Source organism: Pan paniscus, chromosome 1, assembly GCF_029289425.2.
Source record: "Pan paniscus chromosome 1, NHGRI_mPanPan1-v2.0_pri, whole genome shotgun sequence".
Taxonomy (NCBI): Eukaryota; Metazoa; Chordata; class Mammalia; order Primates; family Hominidae; genus Pan; species Pan paniscus.
In genome coordinates, this window is record NC_073249.2 from 53017464 (window position 1) to 53043722 (window position 26259).

General features: G+C 35.2%; 1 protein-coding gene across 7 annotated transcripts in view; it reads right to left on the reverse strand.

Moving 5' to 3' along the window:
- LOC134729382 (complement factor H-related protein 3) overlaps positions 1-11393 on the reverse strand; it is a 187088-nt gene extending 175695 nt beyond the window's left edge. For 3 of the 7 annotated variants that reach the window (XM_063598099.1, XM_063598167.1, XM_063598112.1), the window contains exons 1-3: positions 11336-11393; positions 6903-7097; positions 6288-6464 (exon numbers count right to left, since the gene is read on the reverse strand). In XM_063598099.1, coding sequence (XP_063454169.1) covers positions 6288-6464; positions 6903-7097; positions 11336-11393 — 430 coding nt within the window. Of the gene's footprint in view, positions 1-6287; positions 6465-6902; positions 7098-9384; positions 9388-11335 lie in introns of all 7 variants that reach the window. The other 4 variants (XM_063598095.1, XM_063598136.1, XM_063598089.1 and 1 more) reach the window with 3 other exon arrangements.
- Between the last annotated feature and the right edge of the window lie 14866 nt (positions 11394-26259).

Sequence of the window (26259 nt, forward strand, 5' to 3'; positions counted from 1 at the left end):
AAGTGGGTCCCTGACCCCGACCCACGAGCAGCCTAACTGGGAGGCACCCCCCAGTAGGGGCAGACTGACACCTCACACGGCCAGGTACTCCTCTGAGACAAAACTTCCAGAGGAACCATCATACAGCAGCATTCGCAGTTCATGAAAATCCGCTGTTCTGCAGCCACTGCTGTGGATACCCAGGAAAACAGGGTCTGGAGTGGACCTCTAGCAAACTCCAACAGACCTGCAGCTGAGGGTCCTGTCTGTTAGAAGGAAAACTAACAAACAAAAGGACATCCACACCAAAAACCCATCTGTACATCACCATCATCAAAGACCAAAAGTAGATAAAACCACAAAGATGGGGAAAAAACAGAGCAGAAAAACTGGAAACTCTAAAAGCAGAGCACCTCTCCTCCTCCAAAGGAATGCAGTTCCTCACCAGCAACGGAACAAAGCTGGACGGAGAATGACTTTGACGAGTTGAGAGAAGAAGGCTTCAGATGATCAAACTACTCCGAGCTACAGGAGGAAATTCAAACCAAAGGCAAAGAAGTTAAAAATTTGAAAAAAATTTAGACGAATGTATAAGTAGAATAACCAATACAGAGAAGTGCTTAAAGGAGCTGGTGGAGCTGAAAGCCAAGGCTCGAGAACTACGTGAAGAATACAGAAGCCTCAGGAGCCGATGTGATCAACTGGAAGAAAGGGTATCAGTGATGGAAGATGAAATGAAGGAAATGAAGCGAGAAGGGAAGTTTAGAGAAAAAAGAACAAAAAGAAATGAACAAAACCTCCAAGAAATATGGGACTATGTGAAAAGACCAAATATACGTCTGATTGGTGTACCTGAAAGTGATGCGGAGAATGGAACCAAGTTGGAAAACACTCTGCAGGATATTATCCAGGAGAACTTCCCCAATCTAGCAAGGCAGGCCAACATTCAGATTCAGGAAATACAGAGAACGCCAAAAAGATACTCCTAGAGAATAGCAACTCCAAGACACATAATTGTCAGATTCACCAAAGTTGAAATGAAGGAAAAAATGTTAAGGGCAGCCAGAGAGAAAGGTCGGGTTACCCACAAAGGAAAGCCCATCAGACTAATAGCAGATCTCTCAGCAGAAACTCTACAAGCCAGAAGAGAGTGGGGGCCAATATTCAACATTCTTAAAGAAAAGAATTTTAAACCCAGAATTTCATATCCAGCCAAACTAAGCTTCATAAGTGGAGGAGAAATAAAATGCTTTACAGACAAGCAAATGCTGAGAGATTTTGTCACCACCAGGCCTGCCGTAGAAGAGCTCCTGAAGGAAGCGCTAAACATGGAAAGGAACAACTGGTATCAGCCACTGCAAAATCATGCCAAAATGTAAAGACCATCGAGACTAGGAAGAAACCGCATCAGCTAACGAGCAAAATAACCAGCTAACATCATAATGACAGGATCAAATTCACACATAACAATATTAACTTTAAATGTAAATGGACTAAATGCTCCAATTAAAAGACACAGACTGGCAAATTGGATAAAGAGTCAAGACCCATCAGTGTGCTGTATTCAGGAAACCCATCTCACGTGCAGAGACACACATAGGCTCAAAATAAAAGGATGGAGGAAGATCTACCAAGCAAATGGAAAACAAAAAAAGGCAGGGGTTGCAATCCTAGTCTCTGATGAAACAAACTTTAAACCAACAAAGATCAAAAGAAACAAAGAAGGCCATTACATAATGGTAAAGGGATCAATTCAACAAGAAGAGCTAACTATCCTAGATATATATGCACCCAATACAGGAGCACCCAGATTCATAAAGCAAGTCCTGAGTGACCTACAAAGAGACTTAGACTCCCACACAATAATAGTGGGAGACTTTAACACACCACTGTCAACATTAGACAGATCAATGAGACGGAAAGTCAAGGATATCCAGGAATCGAACTCAGCTCTGCACCAAGCGGACCTAATAGACATCTACAGAACTCTCCACCCCAAATCGACAGAATATACATTTTTTTCAGCACCACACCACACCTATTCCAAAATTGACCACATAGTTGGAAGTAAAGCTCTCCTCAGCAAATGTAAAAGAACAGAAATTATAACAAACTGTCTCTCAGACCACAGTGCAATCAAACTAGAACTCAGGATTAAGAAACTCACTCAAAACTGCTCAACTACATGGAAACTGAACAAACTGCTCCTGAATGACTACTGGGTACATAACGAAATGAAGGCAGAAATAAAGATGTTCTTTGAAACCAACGAGAACAAAGACACAACATACCAGAATCTATGGGACACATTCAAAGCAGTGTGTAGAGGGAAATTTATAGCACTAAATGCCCACAAGAGAAAGCAGGAAAGATCCAAAATTGACACCCTAACATCACAATTAAAAGAACTAGAAAAGCAAGAGCAAACACATTCAAAAGCTAGCAGAAGGCAAGAAATAACTAAAATCAGAGCAGAACTGAAGGAAATAGAGGCACAAAAAACCCGTCAAAAAATTAATGAATCCAGGAGCTGGTTTATTGAAAGGATCAACAAAATCGATAGACCGCTAGCAAGACTAATAAAGAAAAAAAGAGAGAAGAATCAAATAGACACAATGAAAAATGATAAAGGGGATATCACCACCGATCCCACAGAAATACAAACTACCATCAGAGAATACTACAAACACCTCTACGCAAATAAACTAGAAAACCTAGAAGAAATGGATAAATTCCTTGACACATGCACCCTCCCAAGACTAAACCAGGAAGAAGTTGAATCTCTGAATAGACCAATAACAGGCTCTGAAATTGTGGCAATAATCAATAGCTTACCAACCAAAAAGAGTCCAGGACCAGATGGATTCACAGCCGAATTCTACCAGAGGTACAAGGAGGGACTGGTACCATTCCTTCTGAAACTATTCCAATCAATAGAAAAAGAGGGAATCCTCCCTAACTCATTTTATGAGGCCAGCATCATCCTGATACCAAAGCCGGCCAGAGACACAACCAAAAAAGATAATTTTGGACCAATATCCTTGATTAACATTGATGCAAAAATCCTCAATAAAATACTGGCAAACCGAATCCAGCAGCACATCCAAAAGCTTATCCACCATGATCAAGTGGGCTTCATCCCGGGGATGCGAGGCTAGTTCAATATATGCAAATCAATAAATGTAATCCAGCATATAGACAGAACCAAAGACAAAAACCACATGATTATCTCAATAGATGCAGAAAAGGCCTTTGACAAAATTCAACAACACTTCATGCCAAAAACTCTCAATAAATTAGATATTGATGGGACATATCTCAAAATAATAAGAGCTATCTATGACAAACCCACAGCCAATATCATACTGAATGGGCAAAAACTGGAAGCATTCCTTTGAAAATCAGCACAAGACAGGGATGCCCTCTCTCACCACTCCTATTCAACATAGTGTTGGAAGTTCTGGCCAGGGATTTCCTTCAAGAGAAAGAAATAAAGGGTATTCAATTAGGAAAAGAGGAAGTCAAATTGTCCTTGTTTGCAGATGACATGATTGTATATCTAGAAATCCCCATTATCTCAGCCCAAAATCTCCTAAAACTGATAAGGAACTTCAGCAAAGTCTCAGGATACAAAATCAATGTACAAAAATCACAAGCATTCTTATACACCAATAAGAGAGAAACAGAGAGCCAAATCATGAGTGAACTCCCATTCACAATTGCTTCAAAGAGAATAAAATACCTAGGAATCCAACTTATAAGGGATGGGAAGGACCTCTTCAAGGAGAACTACAAACCACTGCTCAAGGAAATAAAAGAGGATACAAAAAATGGAAGAACATTCCATGCTCATGGGTAGGAAGAATCAATATCATGAAAATGGCCATACTGCCCAAGGTAATTTATAGATTCAATGCCATCCCCATCAAGCTACCAATGACTTTCTTCACCAAAGTGGAAAAAACTACTTTAAAGTTCATATGGAACCAAAAAAGAGCCCGCATCACCAAGTCAATCCTAAGCCAAAAGAACAAAGCTGGAGGCATCACACTACCTGACTTCAAACTATACTACAAGGCTACAGTAACCAAAACAGCATGGTACTGCTGCCAAAACAGAGATATAGATCAATGGAACAGAACAGAGCCCTCAGAAATAACGCCGCATATCTACAACTATCTGATCTTTGACAAACCTGAGAAAAACAAGAAATGGGGAGAGGATTCCCTATTTAATAAATGTTGCTGGGAAAACAGGCTAGCCATATGTAGAAAGCTGAAACTGGATCCCTTCCTTCCACCTTATACAAAAATTAATTCAAGATGGATTAAAGACTTAAACGATGGACCTAACACCATAAAAACCCGAAAAGAAAACCTAGGCATTACCATTCAGGACATAGGCATGGGCAAGGACTTCATGTCTAAAACACCAAAAGCAATGGCAACAAAAGCCAAAATTGACAAATGGGATCTAATTAAACTAAAGAGCTTCTGCACAGCAAAAGAAACTACCATCAGAGTGAACAGGCAACCTACAAAATGGGAGAAAATTTTTGCAACCTACTCATCTGACAAAGGGCTAATATCCAGAATCCACAATGAACTCAAACAAATTTACAAGAAAACAACAAACAACCCCATCAAAAAGTGGGCGAAGGACATGAACAGATGCTTCTCAAAAGAAGACATTTATGCAGCCAAAAGACACATGAAAAAATGCTCACCATCACTGGCCATCAGAGAAATGCAAATCAAAACCACAATGAGATACCATCTCACACCAGTTAGGATGGCAATCATTAAAAAGTCAGGAAACAACAGGTGCTGGAGAGGATGTGGAGAAATAGGAACACTTTTACACCATTGGAGGGACTGTAAACTAGTTCAACCATTGTGTAAGACAGTGTGGCAATTCCTCAGGGATCCAGAACTAGAAATACCATTTGATCCAGCCATCCCATTAATGGGTATATACCCAAAGGACTATAAATTATGCTGCTATGAAGACACATGCACACGTATGCTTATTGCGGCATTATTCACAATAGCAAAGATTTGGAACCAACCCAAACGTCCAACAATGATAGACTGGATTAAGAAAATGTGGCACATATACACCATGGAATTCTATGCAGCCATAAAAAATGATGAGTTCATGTCCTTTGTAGGGACATGGATGAAACTGGAAATCACCATTCTCAGTAAACTATCGCAAGGACAAAAAACCAAACACCGCATGTTCTCACTCATAGGTGGGAACAGAACAACGAGAACACATGGACACAGGAAGGGGAACATCACACTCTGGGGACTGTTGTGGGGTCGGGGGAGGGGGGAGGGATAGTATTAGGAGATATACCTAATGCTAAATGATGAGTTAATGGGTGCAGCACACCAGCATGGCACATGTATTCATATGTAACTAACCTGCACATTGTGCACATGTACCCTAAAACTTAAAATATAATAATAAAATATAAAAAAAGAACCAAAAAATATTCATCATGAAAAAAGATTGACAATTATTTAGTAAAATGAGCAACTTGTTCATAATGCAGAAAAAAAGGAAAGAACAATACTAGCCACAAAGAGAATGCATTTGCATTACATATAATTAAAAGAGATTTTACATTCAGAATTATTAAGATGATTCCAACTAATAACGACCAAAACTCCCAAAAAGATAAATAAAAGAAATCAAACTGCATTTCCAAATTTTAGAATCATTAAATACCAATTAAACTGTGAACATGTATTCTAAATCCAGCTGGTAGTAAAAGAAATGCAAATTTACATTACAATGCTATACCATTTTATAGCCACTCAACTTGTAAATATTAAAATGTGACATCACCAATCATTAGCAACATGTGAAAAAAGAAGGAACTGTTTATATAAATGTATATTCGAATAAATACTGTAGGAAACCTTCTAGAGTAGAATATGTACAAGATCCCAGAATACCCATTTGTACTTAATCTTCTTGGTTCAAGATGACGAACCTCGGGTATTTACCCGAGACATTGATGCCGCTTCAATATGACTTTATTTAACCAACAAGTATTGTGTTCTAATTCTTTTACTGTATTCTTGACTAATGCCCATTAATAGGAGCATTTATTTTGCTATGTACTTATCAAGAAATTTGTATATTCACACAATTAAAAAAGTAAAACTAAATAGGTCCGTTGGCAAAACAAGTTGACAACAACATTTTGCCACAGTTAATATAGACAAGTCTGAGATTGTCATCCGTGTTACTTAGAAAGACATGAACATGCTGGGATCTCATAGCGGTGTACTTACTGACACGGATGCATCTGGGAGTAGGAGACCAGCCTTTCTCCGTACATGTAACTGTGGTCTGTGCTTTTGGAAGACGGTAGCCAGGATGGCAGGCAACTTCTGTAGAGTTACCCTGTACAAACTTTTTTCCATAATTTTGATTATATCCATTTTCCAAATAAGGAAAATAACATTTTCCTAAGGACCATAGCAATGATAAATAAATAAAGTAAATGAGAAACATAAATTTGCACAAAAAGTATATTAAAATTATTGTTACCATATTTAAATAAGATCGCATAAACATCCAAAAATAATGTACAACTTAGTATGAACTAAAATTACTAACAAAGGTTGTACAAGAGGAAATGTCAATATTTAATATTACTTCTCTTTAGTTTTCATAATTAAAATATGTATAAACTATATAGATATTCTCATAAAGTCTCTATATTTATTTTTCATATGATTTTCAAGAACTCATAATAGAAAAGATCTATTTTGGTCATTTTGCTTGAACAACTCATTTCTTGGCCCTATTTCTGTTACATAAGACAAGAGTAATCAATTATGTGCTCTCCTCTCTTTAATCTTTTAAAGTTTTATACATGTGTAGCAGTTCAGAGGTTTACTTACTGAGACATGGTACTGCTGGCGACCACCCATTTTGTGTGCAATGAATGTAATCCCAGTAACTTCCTGAAGGAGTCTCAAAACGTTCATCACAGTAATAGGAGTAATATTTTCCTACAGCTACTGGAAAGTGTGGTCTACGCATATTCTCATGAAATAGACCTCCATGTTTAATGTCTGGAAAATCACAAGGCTTCACTTGCAATAAAAAACAAACAAAAAAGTATAAATAATTTTTACTGTAATAAATCATATTAGAGATAAATTTTGATATCACCTTCTCTCAAACATTTTCTTGTGGAATTACAGCAACCATAACTAGTTTCCTGATCCTGACCTCTCATCTTTATAATCTGTTTTCCTGGGTATAAATTAATAACCCTTCATCTGGTCATTTTATTTCTACACTTAAAATCCTTAATGGATCCCAAATCAGCTAACAGGACGAGAAGAACCTCATTCTACTTTCTCTACTTCTACTAATGTAGTATGGTCTCTTTAGCAATTCTGGAGGTTTTATCAACATTAATTTGAACTGAGCTTATCTAGAACTATACCAAGTTATGCTAAAGCTGTCAGTTCAGGGTGCACACATTACCAATAATTGTTTTTTGGAAAAGAGAAACAAGAAATATGACTCTAAACATTAACAAAAAATCAGAAATGCACCAATTATCTCCAGAAATAAAACATTTTCTTGAGTTTTGTGGCATTTTGTTTGTATTCGATGGCATGCATTCTTACCATAGTTAGAATTCATGTATCGGATGAGATATATTATTGACATAAAAAAAATAGGTGCATACACGAATGTTCAAATATATATATATATTCTTACATTCTATATGTATGTAGACATATAGAATGTTGACCAATACCATAATTTAAATAGCATATAATTTATGTTTCTTCTATAATTCTGGAACAAGTGATAGAAAATAATATTTACAACCTATTTATTGGGAAAACTTAAGAATATCACTAAGGAAAAATCTTTAAGTTTGAATCATCATAAATCAGAGAGAATGGGAAGGAGGCTAGCGGCACAACAGCTTTAATGTGCAGATGAGAAGACTAAGTTCAGAGAAGTGACATCTTTACTTTGTGGGAAGTGTTTGCTAGTTACAGAACTGGCTCCAGAGGCTTGTTGGGTGACACATGACAGCTTCTCTGACCCAGTCCCTCAAGCATGGATGCACAGTTTTCTGCTGAGTGTCTCCTCCATATTGGAAAATCTAAATCTCCCTGCACTGTGTAACCTCCTGAGATACTCTTACATTTTCTTAAGATTGCAGGCTATTTAGTCTGAGGAAGAAAGGGACATATATTAAAGGAAATCATTTTAATTTTTCTTTCTTCTCTCTTTTTTTTTTTTTTAACAGTCTTGTTCTGTCACCAAGGCTAGAGTACAGTGGCACCATCTCGGCTCACTGCAACCTCTGCCTCCCAGGTTCAAGTTATTCTCCTGCCTCAGTCTCCTGAGTAGCTGGGATTGCAGGTGCGTGCCGCCACTCCGGCTAATTTTTTGAATTGTTAGTAGAGACAGCGTTCCATCATGTTGGCCGGGCTGGTCTCCAACTCCTGACCTCAAGTGATCCGCGCGCCTTGGCCCCCGAAAGTGCTGGGATTAAGGCAGGAGCCCCCCGGCTCGACCAAAAATTACTTTTCTTAGTCAGTGATAATTTCAAAACTGTAGTGAGTTTTTCATAGTTTAGGTTTGTTTCTGAAAATCGTTTCTCCCACTAAAAGGCACTGGAATTTCATAGGGAAATTATTCGAACTTGGTCTGTAGTAGGAAAAGTCAAGGAAATCCTGGGACCTTTTGTTATGCCAGAGTGTAATGGGGACACGTGAAATATACACAGAAGCCAGCTTCTTAGTTAAACTTGAAATAAATTTGAGCGTCCCAAAGAAGTACAATGGCAATTAATTGTAATGCATTGGGTACTGAAAATGATCAGTTTAAAAGGGATTTAGAGGCAACCCTGCTCTACATTACTAATTGTCACCCTTGACACTTTGTTATGGCAACTCTAGTAGATGAATATAAAGTTTATACAATTCTGAAAGGATATTCATGAATAAAAATAATTTTCCTGACAACCTGTTTTTAAATAAGTGTAAATAACTTATGAGTTGATGGAAGAAATATTGGTCAATACAAATTCAATGAACATTATAATAGGTTGCAATTACAAATTTTCTGTCAAGTTTATCTTTCAAATAGCGTGGCTTCCAAAAGAATTGGTGTGCTGATTTTATTGTTCAGAACTGAAACATCAACCACCATTAAAAAAAAATTCTTAGCATAAGCAACTCACAAAGTATATCCTTCATTAATCATATGAAAAATATTTGCTGATCTGATTTACTAGATTCTGAATATAGATGAATACAGATAATATGTAAACATAAAGTATTCAACAAGACAAAAATCAGCAAGGACAATACACCCAAGATATAATTACCCAATTCTGATGAATACCCTCTAAAATCTGTGTTGGTGGGTATATATATATATATATATATATATATATATATATATATATCCTTGAGTAAAAAGTAAAAAGTTATTTTTAATTATTAATATTCTTTTAATACATTGTGTAAATATCATGGTGTTCATCTGCTAGAGCTACCATAACAAAGTACTACTGATTTCATAGAAATTTATTTTCTCACAGTTCTGGAGGCTACTAGTTTGAGATAGAGCTGTCAACAGGATTGGATGCTTCTGAGACCTCCTCCTTTGCCTTGTAAATGGTTGTTTTCTCTCTATGCCTTGCGTGATCTTTCTCTATATGGTGTGTTCTTATTTTCTCTTCTTATATGGACACCAGTTATATTGGAGTAGGACCCACCTGAATCATTGACCTTTAACTTAATTACATCTTTAAGCACTCCTTCTCCAAATGCAGTCACATTCTCAGGTATTGGGAATTTGGACTTTAACAAATGAATTTTGGCGGGATGCAGTTGAGCCAATGCTACTGAATTCACAAAGATGTTTCTCTCTAACCAAGATGTTATTCCACTAAATAAGTTACTTTCTCCTTTGAGAAATATAGGTGCGACCCAAATTTACAAGACATTTTGCTCAAGTTTACTCTTACAAAGAGTTCATTGGAGGAGGCAAGTTTTCCACTGGAATATCAGATAAGAAAGAATTTGTCATCATTCTTTTCTATGGTGCTTTTAAGAAAGTAAGTAAGAAAATATAGTGCATATGCTTCTCTAATTCCAGTCATTTCAAAATAGTAGTATTTTCTTCTTTGCATTCTACTTTAATCTATTTAGTCTTTATTTGAAGAAATGTACCTGTAACAGTTCAGTTAAAAAAGGAAATAACTGGTGAAATTCCTTTTTTTTCCATTTTGGCACAGATCAAGTTTGATTTTGCGCAACAAATATAACTAGCAAATCATGTGATAGATAATACTATAAAACTTAAAGCTCTTTCCCTAGAATCAAATAAAGTGGCATAGCTTTGCGAAGAGTGGTTGAGGGAAAAGATAGTCTCATAAATTGATAATGGGATTTCCAGTATTACCCTCCATTACATTGGCTGAAATATGAAGTTTTGGATAATTACAAAATTTGTATTCTTCATTAATGGACACACACCCTTGATTGTCCATGATTTTTGACCCATGTGGTTCCACTGCTAATGTTATGATATAGTTCTTTAATATGCAAGGCCTGCATTCAAAAAGATAATTAATACAGAAAATATATGACTTTCAAGGAGAAATCAGTGAACAATGACATAACGCTATGAAAAGTATTTTCTGTATATTTACTTATTGAACATTTGCTAGTGAACTCAGAAATGCCAATCAAAACTTACTGTCATTCCAATGTAAGTTTATATTCTATTTTTTCATTATATATGTATGTTGCTAATTTTGTTGAAATAGTAAGTTGATATTAATGTTAATTAGTTTTAGCAGCTTTCTTAAGCTATAATAGAAATATAAGAAACTGCATAATTTAAAATGTATTATTTGATTTTTTGATATATAAATCTATAAAAATCACCATAGGTAAGATTATGAAAACATCAGTCACTCCCAATGTTCCCCTTGTATTACGTATAGGAAAATTCTGAACATTTTAAGCTTAGAATCTGTCTAATGACATGTTTCCCACTTAAAGTTTCATGAGTATATTCACATATCTCCATAATCAATATTAAATGCCTTTTACACTGTAGAACTTAGAAAACAAATAAAACATTATTCATTTTTTCTTTAAGTTAAAGAGATAATTTTTTATAAAATTAATTTATGTTATACTCTCACAAAATATGTCACTTCTACTAGCATAGTGAATAAATCCTCTTTGGTTCATAAAATAATTATAGACATACAAAGCTAGATATTACATGAAGTTACATTTAAGAGGGAAGCTGAGTGTTTAGGTCTCTTTTAACTTACCTTGTCCATTAGCACAGGAAACCCACAAGGTCAGAATGACATTGATTAGTAACAACATGTTAGATATTCTCAGTAGTATGCTAATACAAAAGTTTCAGTTGCACTGTTTGGGGTTTGAAATCTTTCATTATTAGTTACCACGTGTGGTTCTGAATTTAAGTGCACTACCATGAAGCTAGGGGCTTTAAGGTCACTTAGTAAATATCAAAGTTCAGAGAGTTTTACAAAATGCTTCAATAATTCCAGTTCGTGGTTTCACAATCATCTGTGGATTTGATTGCCTGATATGTACTGGTACAATTTTATTTAGGCACAGTAATGGACTGAATCCAAAAGTAATATAAAACATTAATTTACTTTATTTCTCATTTTTTGAGTAAAGAGAGTTTCCATAAAGGGAACGAAAGGCTTCTGCAACTATTGGAAGAACTGAGGGAACAAAGGTCAAAAATGCTATTTCCAGAAAATTCTGATGTTCAAGAGTCTTAGTGATGCCCTCACTAATTATCTATGGTGCTGCAGTGGATGTTTCTCAGCAAAACGTCCAGAATCAAAGAAAGCTACTGTTGGTGATCTCAGCTGCTACCAGCAGCTGCTACCAGATAATGCCTTGTCTTTCTCTTCTTCCAGGTCTTCTTTAAGTACATCTCATGGGGGAATCTAAGGGAGAAGCAAGCTATGGAGAAAGGAACTTCAGAAACTGTAGTTTCAGGCTGATCTTCTGCAATGCAGAAGAAAATGAAGATAGGAACTGGGTTGATTTCAAGTTGAAAATAAACATCTGGCACACTCATCTCGTGAAAATCCTGCTGTTTGGCATGGCACGGTTTTTTTTTTTCCCCCACAAATAGTCAAAATACTCTTATCCCACATACTCTTCTTAAAATGAGAACACTAATTTTAAAATTAAACACTGGAAAATAGGTGAGTTTCTTCCACATACAGATGAATCATTAATGAGTAACTCTCAGGGTCCATGTCTCTAAAATTTTCTGTTGTCCTTTGCTTTCCAGTACCCAACTTAATTACATAAGGTTGTATGAAAACAAACCGGTGTGTCTGGATCCCATTCCACTCTCTGTAATTTTATGTGTTTAGAGTAGCATACTGATTTTCAGAACTCACAATAGATCATACTGAGTACAAAAGTTTCAGCATATTCTTGATATTTAAATGTTTTTAAAGTTGTGTTTTGGGGTATTTTTTATTTTTAGTACAATACATTCATATATATATATATATATAATTTTCTGTTTTGTTGGAAAAATATAACTCAAGTCCACACATGTTCTCTCATTGACTTCTTCTGTTTATTCTTTATTTTACATTACTATACTTGCCGTGGTTTAAGATACTGTTCATTAAAATAAGAGAATCATGGAGAGAATAACATCAGCAAAACTGCAGTGTAGGAGTTCTCCAGCCTCTCTCCCTCCTACAGAAACTTAAAAGCAACCACCGAGAGCCAAGATTACCACCCTGAATATCCTAGAACTTAGAAGTGAAGCTATAATATAGCAAACAATTAAAAATAATAGCTACAAAATTGGTTAGAGAATATGCAATTTAAAAAGTTGTGAGTTGTAACATCGAAAATTCAAAATGTGTGATAAGGTAGAGTAAAAATGTAGAGTTGTTTTTTTCTTTTAAAAAGTGAATCACAAGTTGTTATCATGGTAAAATAAGCTGTTATAAATATAAGAATTTTGTGGGCCTCAGAATAACCACAGCACAAATCCATAATAATTACACTACAAGTAAAAAGAGAAGAGTCAAACAACACTGATAGAAAAAAATCATTTAACCACAAAAGAGTGAAGAAGAAAGGAAGAAAAAAAATCTGCCAAATGACTAGAATATAATTACCAAATGTCAATAGTTAATCTTTATCTATCAATAATTACCTTGAATGTCAATGGATTGAATTATTCAATTAAAAGACATAGAGTCGGTTAGTGGATTAAAAAGAAAACACTCAACTCTATGCTTGCTACAAGAGACACATGATACCTCTAAGGACTCATAGTCTGAAAGTAAAAGGAGAGAAAGAGATATTCCATGCTGTTGGAAAAGAAGAGCAGGAGCAGAAATATGTAAATCAGATAAAATGGACTTTAACTAAAAACAGAAAAAGAAACAATGAAAGTCATTATATAATGATAAAGGCATCAAATCAGCATATACCCATGGGAATTGTAAACATATATATATATATATATATATATATATATGTATATGTATATATACTCAACATTAGATCACCTATATATATATAGAGAGAGAGAGAGAGAGAGAGAGAGAGTAAATATTAATAGGTCTAAAGAGAGAGAGAGATTGCAATACAATGATAGTAGGAGTTTTCAACTCCCCACTTTCAGCAATGGAAAAATAATTCCCACAGAAAATCAACAAAAAGACATTGGACTTAAAGAACATTCTAGACCAAATAGATCTAACAGACATTTTCGGAATACTTAATTCGACTGCTGCAGAACACATTCTCCTTAACTGCACATAGAATATCCTCCAGAATAGATCATAAGTTAGGTCATAAAGCAAGTTGTAACAGGTTGAAAAAAATAGTAATTATATCAAGAATCTTTTCTGATCATAATGGTATACAACAATTAATATCAGAATAAAACTTGGAAACTTTACAAACACTTGGAAATTAAACAACATGTACATTTAAAACCAATGGCTCAATGAAGGAACTAAAAAAAAATTTGGAAAGTTTTTGAGACAAATGACAATGGAAACACAGCATACCATAATAGATGAGATACAGCAAAACCAGTTCTAAGAGGAAATTTTATAGCAATAAATGCCTTATCAAAAAGAATAAATCTCTCAAATAAACAATCAAACATTGCACCTTAAGGAACTAGAAATTTAAGAACAACATTACTAAAAACAAGTCAAAAAAGAAATAATAAAGATCAGAGCAGAAACAAACAACACAGAGACTAAATGTAAGTATGACAAAATCAGTAAAGCAAAGATTTAAAAAACAATTGACAAACATTTTCTTAGACTAAGAAAAATAAGGGAGATGCTCCAAATAAATAAAATCAGAGAGGAAAAGGGAGACATTACATCTGGTTCTACAGAAACACAAAGGATCATAAAAACTATAAGGAACAATTGTTTGCCAATAAATTGGTATACCTGGAAGAAATGGATAAATTTTTGGACACATACAACATACCAAGATTGAATTAGGAATAAATAGAAATCTAAACAGACAAATAATGAGTAAGTTGATTAAATCAGTAATAAAATTCACCCATCAAAAAAGCCCAAAACCTGTTATCGTCACTGCTGAATTCTACCAAATATTAAAAAAATAAAATTCAGAGTAATTTTTCTCAAACTATGCCAAAAGCAAAGATAATGGAATTTTTCCAACTTATTGTAGCATGCCAGCATTGCCCTGATACCAAAACCAAACAAGGAAACAACACAAAAAGAAAACTACAGGCTGATGTCCCTGTTGAACAGAGGTGTTAAAATTCTTAATAAAATACACAAAAAAGTGAATTTCTCCCAATGCTATCCCTCCCCCCCCCGCCTCCCCACCACAGTCCCCAGAGTGTGATATTCCCCTTCCTGTGTCCATGTGATCTCATTGTTCAATTCCCACCTATGAGTGAGAATATGCGGTGTTTGGTTTTTTGTTCTGGCGATAGTTTACTGAGAATGATGGTTTCCAGTTTCATCCATGTCCCTACGGGTGCAGCGCACCAGCATGGCACATGTATACATATGTAACTAACCTGCACAATGTGCACATGTACCCTAAAACTTAAAGTATACTAAAAAAAAATAATAAAAAATAAAAAATTAAAAATTAAAAATTAAAAAAATAAAAATAAAAATAAATTTTAAAAAAAAGTGAATTTCTGTTCCTTTGTTTGTTTTTGAGAAGAGGTCTCTCTCTGTCAGCCCGGTTGGAACGCAGGGGCGCCATCCTGGCTGCCTGTATCCTCGACCTCTTGGGCTCAAGCAATCCTTTCACCTCATCCTCTAGAGTAGCTGGGACTATAGGCCTGTGTCAACACACCCAGCTAACTCAAAAGCTAACTGCAGTTTTTAAAAATAGAGTATAATTAAAACAAGGTTTGTATGTACAAATTTGAATCATACAACTTAAAACGTGGAGGGCTCAGAAGAGATCAACTCTTCTACCCCCACCCCCGACGTATGGCAATATCCGTATAGGTCACACTTTTAGAAAATCACTTGACCTCTGATTCGATGTTGGATAATACTGTTACCTGCTTCACTGACTGTGACAGTCCTCATCAAAAGCTAACTTACTCCCCCTCATAAATGTTTTGAAATATCTCAAGACAGTCATTATAATGCTATAACTCTATCTTTTTGCATGCTTCTTATGCTATAATTTCTTTAACTCTTCAACTATCTATATATTCTCTTCTATGCCATGATAGTTGGAAACCAATCATTTTAAAACGTGGTAGGCTAAGTACGGTATATTATTACAGACATGATATTTGGTGGGCAAACCACACAGTTGAGAGTACTTTGTTGACACTGAAAAACATCATTTCCTCATGAAGCCTAAAAGAGATAGATGTTCTCCTCAGTACCACCATTGTCTATTAATATTAGGGTTATTAATGAAAATCTTCATTTTCCTCCACCTAATTTACTTTTAAAGCTAAATACAAATGTTGTTTCCACTAAGTAAATCTGCCAACAAAAAAATAAAAATTCTTTTTTGACTTGAATGCCTCATGAATGATTTATCTGTTCTTAACAGATAAATAAAAAAGACTTTTTTTTTTTTTTTGAGACAGAATCTTGCTCAGTTGCCCAGGCTGGAGTGCAGTGACTCGATCTCCGCTCACTGCAAGCTCTGCCTCCTGGATTCACGCAATAATCCCGCCTCAGCCTCCCGAGTAGCTGGGACTACAGACGCCTGCCACCATGCCCAGCTAATTTTTTTTGTATATTTTTTAGTAGAGACGGGGTTTCGCCCTGTTAGCCAGGATGGTCTTGATCTCCTGACCTCGTGATCCGCCCTCCTCGGCCTCCCAAAGTGCTGGGATTACAGGCGTGAGCCACTGCGCCCGGCCAAAAAGACATTTTTGAAGGAAGTTAAAATTTTAATTAAAAACATGTTGCTGATTTCTTTTGCTTTGAAGATTAGTTATCTTGAGATAAATGGTATAGAGTAATATTCTTTGAATGTATATATGAATTTCAATATAGACATAGGTTTGCTGTAATAGCTATTTTCGCTGAGTCAGCTATAAAAATATTCCATGCTCTATTTGTTCGTAATATAGTAATTATTGACAGAACATTTTTTGGGGGAAATTCATGTCAATCATTCTCATTACCTCTCTCAATAATAACTGAACTTCTGCAATTGTGGTGTTCCCTTTCACTCAATTTTTTTCTGTCAAAACGAACAAACAAACAGGCGCAAAAAAACCCTGGCAATAACCTTTGATAAACATCGTCTCTCAACCATTTTCTTCTGAGATTACAGCAATCATAACTAGTTTCCTGATCCTGACCTCTCATCTTTGTAATCTATTTCCCTGTGTATAAATTAATGACCTTTCATCTGGTCATTTTATTTCTCCACTTAAAATCTTTAATGGATCTCAAGTCAGCTAACAGGACAAGAACCTCATTTCACTTTCTCTACTTCTACTAACATAGTATGGTCTCTTCAGCAATTCTGGAGGTTTTATCAGCATTAATTTAAACTGAGCTTATCTACAACTATACCAAGTTAAGCTCAAGCTGCCAGTTCAGGGTGCACACATTAGCAATGATTGTTTTTTGGAAAAGAGAGACAAGAAATATGACTGTAACATAAAAAATCTGAGATGTAGCAAATTATCTCCAGATATAAAACATTTTGTTTAGTTTTGTGTCATTTTGTTTGTATGCGATGGCATGCATTCTTACCATAGTTAGAATTCATGTGTCAGATGAGATATATTATTGACATACAAAATAAGTGCATAGACGAATGTACAAATATGTATATATTCTTACATTCTATAGGTATATATACCTATAGAATGTTGAACAACACCACAATTTAAATAGCATATCATTTATGTTTACTCTATAATTATGGAACAAGTGATAGAAAATAGTATTTACATTCTATTTGTTATGAAAACTTAAGAATATAATTAAATAAAAAGTTTGAATCATCATAAATCAGAGAGAACTAGAAAGAGGCTAGCGGCACAACAGCTTTAGTGTGCAGATGAGAAGACTAAGTTCAGAGAAGTGACATCTTTACTTTGAGGGAAGCGTTTGCTAGTTACAGAACTGGCTCCAGAGGCTTGTTGGGCGACGCATGACACTTTCTCTGACCCAGTCCCTGAAGCATGGATGCACAGTTTTCTGCTGAGTGTCTCCTCCGTATTGGAAAATCGAAACTTCCCGGCCCTGTGTAACCTCCTGAGATACTCTTACATTTTCTTACGATTGCAGGATATTTAGTCCGAGGTAGAAAGGGACATAAACTAAAGGAAATCATTTAAATCTTTCTTTTTTTCTTTATTTTTATTTTTATTTTTAATAGTCTTGCTCTGTCTCCAAAGCTAGAGTGCAGTGGCACTATATTGGCTCACGTCAACCTCTATCTCCCGGGTTCAAGTGATTCTCCTGCCTCAGTCTCCTGTGAAGCTGGAATTACAGGTGTGTGCCGCCACATCCGGCTAATTTTTTTAACTTTTAGTAAAGACAGCATTTCATCATGTTGGCCAACTCCTGGCCTCAAGTGATCTGTGCGCCTTGGCCCTCGAAAGTGCTGGGATTAATGTGTGAGCCATCCTGCTCGGCCAAAAATTATTTTTCTTAGTCAACGATAATTTCAAACCTGAAGTGAGTTTTTCATGGTTTAGGTTTGTTTCTAAAAATCGTTCTTCCCACTAAAAGGCACTGGAATTTCATAGAGAAATTATTGAAACTTAGTCTGTAGTAGGAAAAGTCAAGGAAAGAATGGGCTCTTATGTTATGCCAAAGCTTAATGGGGGCACATGAAATATACACAGAAGCCATCTTCTTAGTGAGATGTGAAACAAATTTGAGCATCCCAAAGAAGTACAATGGCAATTAATTGTAATGCATTTGGTACTGTAATGATCAGTTTAAAAGGGATTTAAAAGCAACCCTGCTCTACAATATTAATTGTCACTCTTGACACTTTGTTATGGCAACTCTAGTAGATGAATATAAAATTTATACAATTCTGAAAGGATATTCATAATTAAAAATAATGTTCTTGACAACCTATTTTTAAATAAGTGTAAATAACTTATGACTTGATGGAAGAAATAATGGCCAGTACAAATTCAATGAACATTATAATAGGTTACAATTACAAATTTTCTGTCAAGTTTGTCTTTCAAATAGCGTGGTTTCCAAAAGAATTGGTGTGCCGATTTTATTGTTCAGAACTGAAATATCAACTACCATTAAAAAAAAATTTTATTAGCATAAGCAATTCACAAAGTATGCCCTTCATTAATGATATGAAAAATATTTCTTAGATTTGATTTACTAGATTCTGAATATAGATGAATAGAGATAAATATACACATAAAGTATTCAACAAGACAAAAATCAGCAGGAAAATACACCCAAGAGGTAATTACCAAATTCTGATGAATAGCCTCTAAAATCTGTGTGGTGGCTACATATATATATATATATATATATATATATATATATATATATATATATATATTCTTGAGTAAAAAGTAAAAAATTATTTTTAGTTATTAATGTTCTTTTAATAAATTGTATAAATATCATGGTATTCATCTGCTAGAGCTACCATAACAAAGTACCACTGATTTCATAGAAATGTATTTTCTCACTGTTCTGGAGGCTAATAGTTTGAGATAGAGCTGTCAACAGGATTGGATTCTTCTGAGACCTCTTCCTTTGCCTTGTAAATGGTTGTATTCTTTCTATGCCTTGCGTGATCTTTCTCTATATGGTGTGTTCTTATTTTCTTTTCTTATATAGACACCTGTTATATTGGAGTAGGACCCACCTGAATCATTGACCTTTAACTTAATTACATCTTTAAGCACTCCTTCTCCAAATGCAGTCACATTCTCAGGTACTGGGAATTTGGACTTTAACAAATGAATTTTGGCGGGATGCAGTTGAGCCAATGCTACTGAATACACAAAGATGTTTCTCTCTAACCAAGACGTTGAAAGTAACCCAATGAGTTACTTTCTCCTTTGAGAAATATAGGTGCGACCCAAATTTACAACACATTTTGCTCAAGTTTGCTCTTACAAAGAGTTCATTGGAGGAGACAAGTTTTCAACTGGAATATCAGATAAGGAAGAATTTGTCATCATTCTTTTTTATAGTGCTTTTAAGAAAGTAAGTAAGAAAGTATAGTGCATATGCTTCTCTAATTCCAGTCATTTCAAAATGATACTACTTTTATTCTTTTCATTCTACTTTAATCTATTTAATCTTTATTTGAAAAAAATGTACCTGTATCAGTTCAGTTAACAAAGGAAATAACAGGAGAATTTCCTTTTTTTTCCATTTTGGCACAGATCAAGTTTGATTTTGCACAACAAATAAAACTATCAAATCATGTGATAGATAATACTGTAAAACCTAAAGCTCTTTACCTAGAATCAAATAAAGTGGCATAGCTTTGAGAAGAGAGGCTGAGGGAAAAGATACTCTCATAAATTGATAATTGGATTTCCAGTATTACCCTCCACTACATTTGTTGAAATATTATGAAGTTTTAGATAATTACAAAATTTGTATTCTTCATTAATGGCCACACACCCTTGATTGTCCATGACTTTTGACCCATGTGGTTCCACTGCTAATGTTACGAGATAGTTCTTTAATATGCAAGGCCTGCATTCAAAAAGATAGTTAGTATAGAAAATATATGACTGTTGAGGAGAAAACAAATCAGTGAACAATAACATAAAGCTATAAAAAATAATTATGTATTTATTTATTGAACATTTGCTAGTGAGCTCAGAAATGCAAAATTTACTGTCATTTAAAAGTAAGTTAAGTATATAGTCTACTTTTTGATTATATTCATGTTGTGATTTACATGTTGCTAATCTTGTTGAAATATTAAGTTCATATTAATGTTAATTCATTTTAGCAGCTTTCTTAAGGTATTATAGAAATAAAAGAAACTGCAGAATTTAAAATGTATTATTTGATGTTTTGATATATGAATCTATAAAAAATCACCATCTGTAAGATTATGAAAATATCAGTCACTCGCCTTGCATTACAAATAAGAAACTTCTGAACATTTTAAGGTTAGAATCTGTCTAGTGACATGTTTCCTACTTAAAGTTTCATGAGTATATTCACATATCTCCATAATCAATATTAAATGTCTTTTACACTGTAGAACTTATAAAACAAAGAAAATATTATTCATTGTTTAAGTTAAAATGAGATAATTTTTCATAAAATTAATTTCTGTTATAGTCTTACAAAATATGCTATTTCTACTAGCATAGTGAATAAATCCTCTTTGGTTCATAAAAAATTGTAGACATGGAGACATAGGAAGCTACATATTACATGAAGTTACATTTAAGATGGGAGTTGAGTGTTTAGATCTCTTTCAATTTACCTTGTCCATTAGCATAGGAAACCCACAAGGTGAAAATGACATTAATTAGTAACAACATGTTAGATATTCTCAGTAGTATAGTAATGCAAAAGTTTCAGTTGTACTGTTTGGAGTTTGAAATCTTTCATTATTAGTTACCAAGTGTGATTCCGAATTTGAGGAAACTACCACGAAGCTAGGCCTTTAAGGTCACTTAGTAAATATCAAAGTTCAGAGAGTTTTGCAAAATGCTTCAATAATTCCAGTTAGTGGTTTCACAACCATCTGTGGAATTGATTCCCTGAAATGTACTTGTAAAATATTATTTAGGGACAGTAATGGACTGAATCCAAAAGTAATATAAAACATTAATTTATTTTATTTCTCATTTTTTGAGTAAAGAGAGTATCAATAAAGGGAACGAAAGGCTTCTGCAACTACTGGAAGAACTGAGGGAACAAAGGTCATAAATGCTATTTCCAGAAAATTCCGAAGTTCAGGAATCTTAGTGATGCCCCACTAATTATCCATTGTACTGCAGTGGATGTTTCTTAGGAAAACTTCCAGAAGCAAGGAAAGCTACTGTTGGTGATCTCAGCTGCTACCAGCAGCTGCTACCAGATAATGCCTTGTCTTTCACTTGGTCCAAGTTTTCTTTAGGTACATCTCATGGGGGAATCTAAGGGAGAAGCAAGCTAAAATACAAATACAGCTACAAATACAAATACAAGCTAAAAATAAAATAGCTTGTAAAATCAAATACAAGCTTAAATAAGAATTACTAATACAGATCGTATTAGGAATAAATAGAAAATCAAAACAAACAAATAATGAGTAAGTTGATTAAATCAGTAATAAAATTCACCTATCAAAAAAGCCCAACACCTGTTATCTTCACTGCTGAATTCAACCAAACAGTATAAAAAACTGGTAGTATTTTTTTTTCAAACTATGCATAAAATAAAGATGAGTAGACATACACAAACCAATAGATGTAACATATCACAATAACAGAATGAACAAAACTATATGATCATTTTCATAGAAGTACTAAAAACATTTGAGAAACTTTGACATTTCTTCATGATAAAGAGTCTCCACAAATTAGGCAGAGCAGAGCCAGATGGTGGAATAGGAGACACCAACCATTCCCCTTCAAAGATACCAAGTTAACAACTATGTACACAGAAAAAAAAAAACCTCATAAAATGAAAACATTAACAGATTAGCACTCATAGTACATGGTTTTAACTTCATATCCCTGAAAGAGGCACGTTAAGAGATAGGTAAGACAATCTTGAGTCACTGACACTACCCTTTCCCCTCTCCCCACACTTGCAGCTGTGCCATGGTGTACAGAGCCTTGCTCTAGGCACTGAGGGAGGGAGAACATAGCAATTGTGAGGCATTGAACAAAATGCTGTGCTGTTAGAGCAGAAAGGAAAACCAAACCAAACTGAGCTAACCCCTTCCCATGGAGGGAGTATTTAAACCAATGCTAGCCATGACAGTATTGCTGACCGCAGGGGTCTGAAATCAAGTTCCCACAAATCTTGCCACCTAGGGCTACCTACCATGCATTGTGTCTCTAAATAAACTAGAAAGACAGTCTAGGACATAAGGACTGCACACGTATGTGAGTCCTAGTGCTGAACTAGGCTCAGAGACTATGGATTGGGGGAAGACACAGAATATTCAGAGACACCAACTGCACCAGCTGAGGCAGCCAAGAGCGTGCTGGCATCACCCAACCCCTAACCCCAGGCTTCACATTTCACAGCTCCAAAAGAAACCCCTTCCTTCTGCTTGAGGAGAGGAGAGGGAAGAACGGGGAAGACTTTGTCTTACATCTTGGATATCAGCTCAGACAAAGCAGGATAGGGCAACTGTCAAAGGAATGAGGCCCCTGCTTTAAGCCCTAGCTCCCAGATGACATTTCTTGACATACCCTGAACCAAAAGGGAACCCAATGCCCTGAAGGAAATGATGCCGTCCTGGCAGCATTCACCCAGCCTAACTGAAGAGCCCTTGGCCCTCAATAACCTGCAGTGATACCCAGATACTATGTTGAGGGCCTTAGGTGAGCCTCTGAGACTTGCTGGCTTCAGGTACCAGCATGGCCACAGGGGGTAGAGAACCACCTGGGCTCCCAGGGTCCCCAGTTCCTGGACTTGACTGGTGGGTGGCATTTTTGGACATACCGTGGACCAGATGGGAGCCCAGTTCCCAGAAGGGTGAATCCTAGGCTAGCCAGCATTCACCACAAACTGACTTAGGAGCACCTAAACCTTAAGGGAACATCAGCAGTTGTCTGGCAGTACTCCTCATGGCCTGGAGTGGTGTTAGACCGTAGGGTGAGGCTCCTCTGACTTTGGAAAGGGGAGGGAACAGTGAGGAGGATTTTTTTTTATTATTATACTTTAAGGTTTAGGGTACATGTGCACAACGTGCAGGTTAGTTACATATGTATACATGTGCCATGTTGGTGTGCTGAACCCAGTAACTCGTCATTTAACATTAGGTATATCTCCAAATGCTATCCCTCCCCCCTCTCCCCTCCCCCCACCCCACAACATTTTAACTTGCAATATGACTGCCAGCCAAGATACAGTACCATATAACATCAAGCAGACATCTAAGGTTTTTGAAACTGGTCCCCTGGAAACTACCCTGGTCCAGGGGCCCTCATCACCCTGAATTCTCTCAGATCATGTGCAAGAGCATCAATACAGTACCCCTAGAAGTCTGCAAGAACCACTGCATTGCTGGGATTTTGACACCCTGTAAAGAAATTACAGCTTAGGTCACAACACCCAAGTCCTTTCAAACATGTAGAACATCTTGCCAAGAAGGATGGTTACAATTAAGCCCAGACAGTGAAGAAAACAATAAATACCTAACTCTTCAGTGCCCAGACACAGAAGAATATCTGCTAGCATTAACGCCATCCAGGAAAACCTGACCTCACCAAATGAACTAAACAAAGCACCAGGGAACAATCCTAGAGAAACTGAGTTATGTCACCTTTCAAACAACGAATTCAAAATAGTTTTGTTGAAGAAACTCAAAGAAAATCAAGATAACACAGAGAAGGAATTCTGAACTCTATCAGATAAATTGAACAAAGAGATTGAAATAATTTTAAAAAATCAAGCGGAGATTCTGGAGCCGAAACATGCAATTGACATACTGAAGAAGATATTACACGTGCTATTCTTTAATAGCAGAATAGATCAAGCAGAAGAAAGAATTGTTGAGCTTGAAGACAAGCTATGTGAAAATACACAGTCAGAGGAGACAAAAAAATAAAGAATTAAAAACAATGAAGTATGCCTACAGGATCTAAAAAGTAACCTCCAAAAAGCAAATCTAAGAGTATTCACCTTAAGGAAGAAGTAGAGAATGAGATAGGAGTAGAAAGTTTATTCAAATGGATAATCACAAAGAACTTCCCAAACATAGAGAATGATATCTATATCAGGTACTAGAAGGTTATAGGATGCCAAGCAGATTTAACCCGAAGAAGACTACCTCAACTCATTTAATAATCAAATTCTCTAAGGTCAAGGATAAAGAGACTATTCTAAAATCAGTAAGAACAAAGAAATAAATAACATACAATGGAGCACCAATACATCTGGTAGCAGGCTTTTTAGAGGAAACCTTACAGGAGTGATATGACACATGCTGACAGAAAAATAACGTTTATCCTAGAGTAGAATATCTGGTGAGAATATCCCTTAAACATAAAGAAGAAATAAAGACATTCTCAGATAAGGAAAAGGTGAGGAATTTTATTATGCCAGACCTGTCCTACAAGAAATGCTAAAGGGAATATTTCCATCAAAAAACGAAATTCATGAACAATAAATAATCACCTGAAGACACGAATCTCACTGGTAATAGTAAGTACATAGAAAAATACAGAATATTAAAACACTGCAACTGGGTTGTGTAAGCTAATATCCTAAGTAGAAAGACTAAATAATGAACTAATGAAACATAATAACTACAGATTTTCAAGACATAGTCTGTACAATAAGATAAAAATAGAAACAACAAAAAGTTTGAAAGCAGAAGGGAAAATTAAGGTGGAGAGTATTTATGAGTTTTCTTTGGCTTGTTTGTTTATGCAAACAGTGTTAAGTTGTTTTCTGGTTATAAGATAGTATTTGCAATCCTTATGGTAAGTTGAAACAAAAAATTAAAGAATCTGGAAATTAAAGAATATGCCCCTGAATGCACAGTGGATCAATGAAGAAATTAAAATATTTTGTGAAACAAATGATAATGGAAACACAAAACCTATGGGATATAGCAGTTTTAGTACCAAGAGAAAAATTTATAGCTATAAGTGACTACATAAAAAAGAAAGGAAAAACTTCAAATAAACAATTTGGTGACTTATGTTAAAGAACTAGAAAAGGAAGGGCAATCCAAATCCAAAATTATTAGAAGAAAATAAATAATAAATATCACAGCAGATAAACTTGAAATTGAAATGAATAAAATACAAAGATCAATGAAACATAAGTTGTTATTTTAAAATATTAAACATGCTGATCAACCTTTATCCAGACTGAGAGAAAAAGAGTGAGAATTCAAATAAATAAAATCAGAAATGAAAAGGAAACATTACATCTGATCCTGGAGAAATTCAAAGAATCATTATTGGCCACTATGTGGAATGATATTCCAATAAATTGGAAAATCTAGAAGAAATGGACAAATTCCTAGACACATAAAACCTACTAAGATTGAAGCAGAAAGAAATCCAAAACCTGAACAGATCAATTATTAATACAAGTAATGAGATCAAAGCCAGAATAAAAAGTCTCATAGTAAAGCAAAGCTCAGGACATATTGGCTTCACTGTTGAATTCTCCCTAACATTTAAAGAAGAACTAGTACCAATTCTACTCTAACTATTTTGAAAAATAGAGGAGGAGGAGGAGCAAATACTTCCAATGTGAGGCTAATATTACCCTGAAAAGAAAATCAGACAAAGACACATGAAAAAAAGAATACTACAGGTCAATATCTCTGACAAATGTAATTGTAAAAATTCTCAACAAAAGAATAGCAAACAAATTTAACAGCATACTAGAAAGATCATTCAACATGACCAAATGGGATTTATCCTTGAGATGCAAAGATGGCTCGACATACACAACTCAATCAATGTAATACATCATACCAACACAATGAAGGATATAAACCACATGATTATTTCAATTGATTCCAAAAAGGCATTTGATAAAATTCAAAATCCTTCATGATAAAACACTAAAGA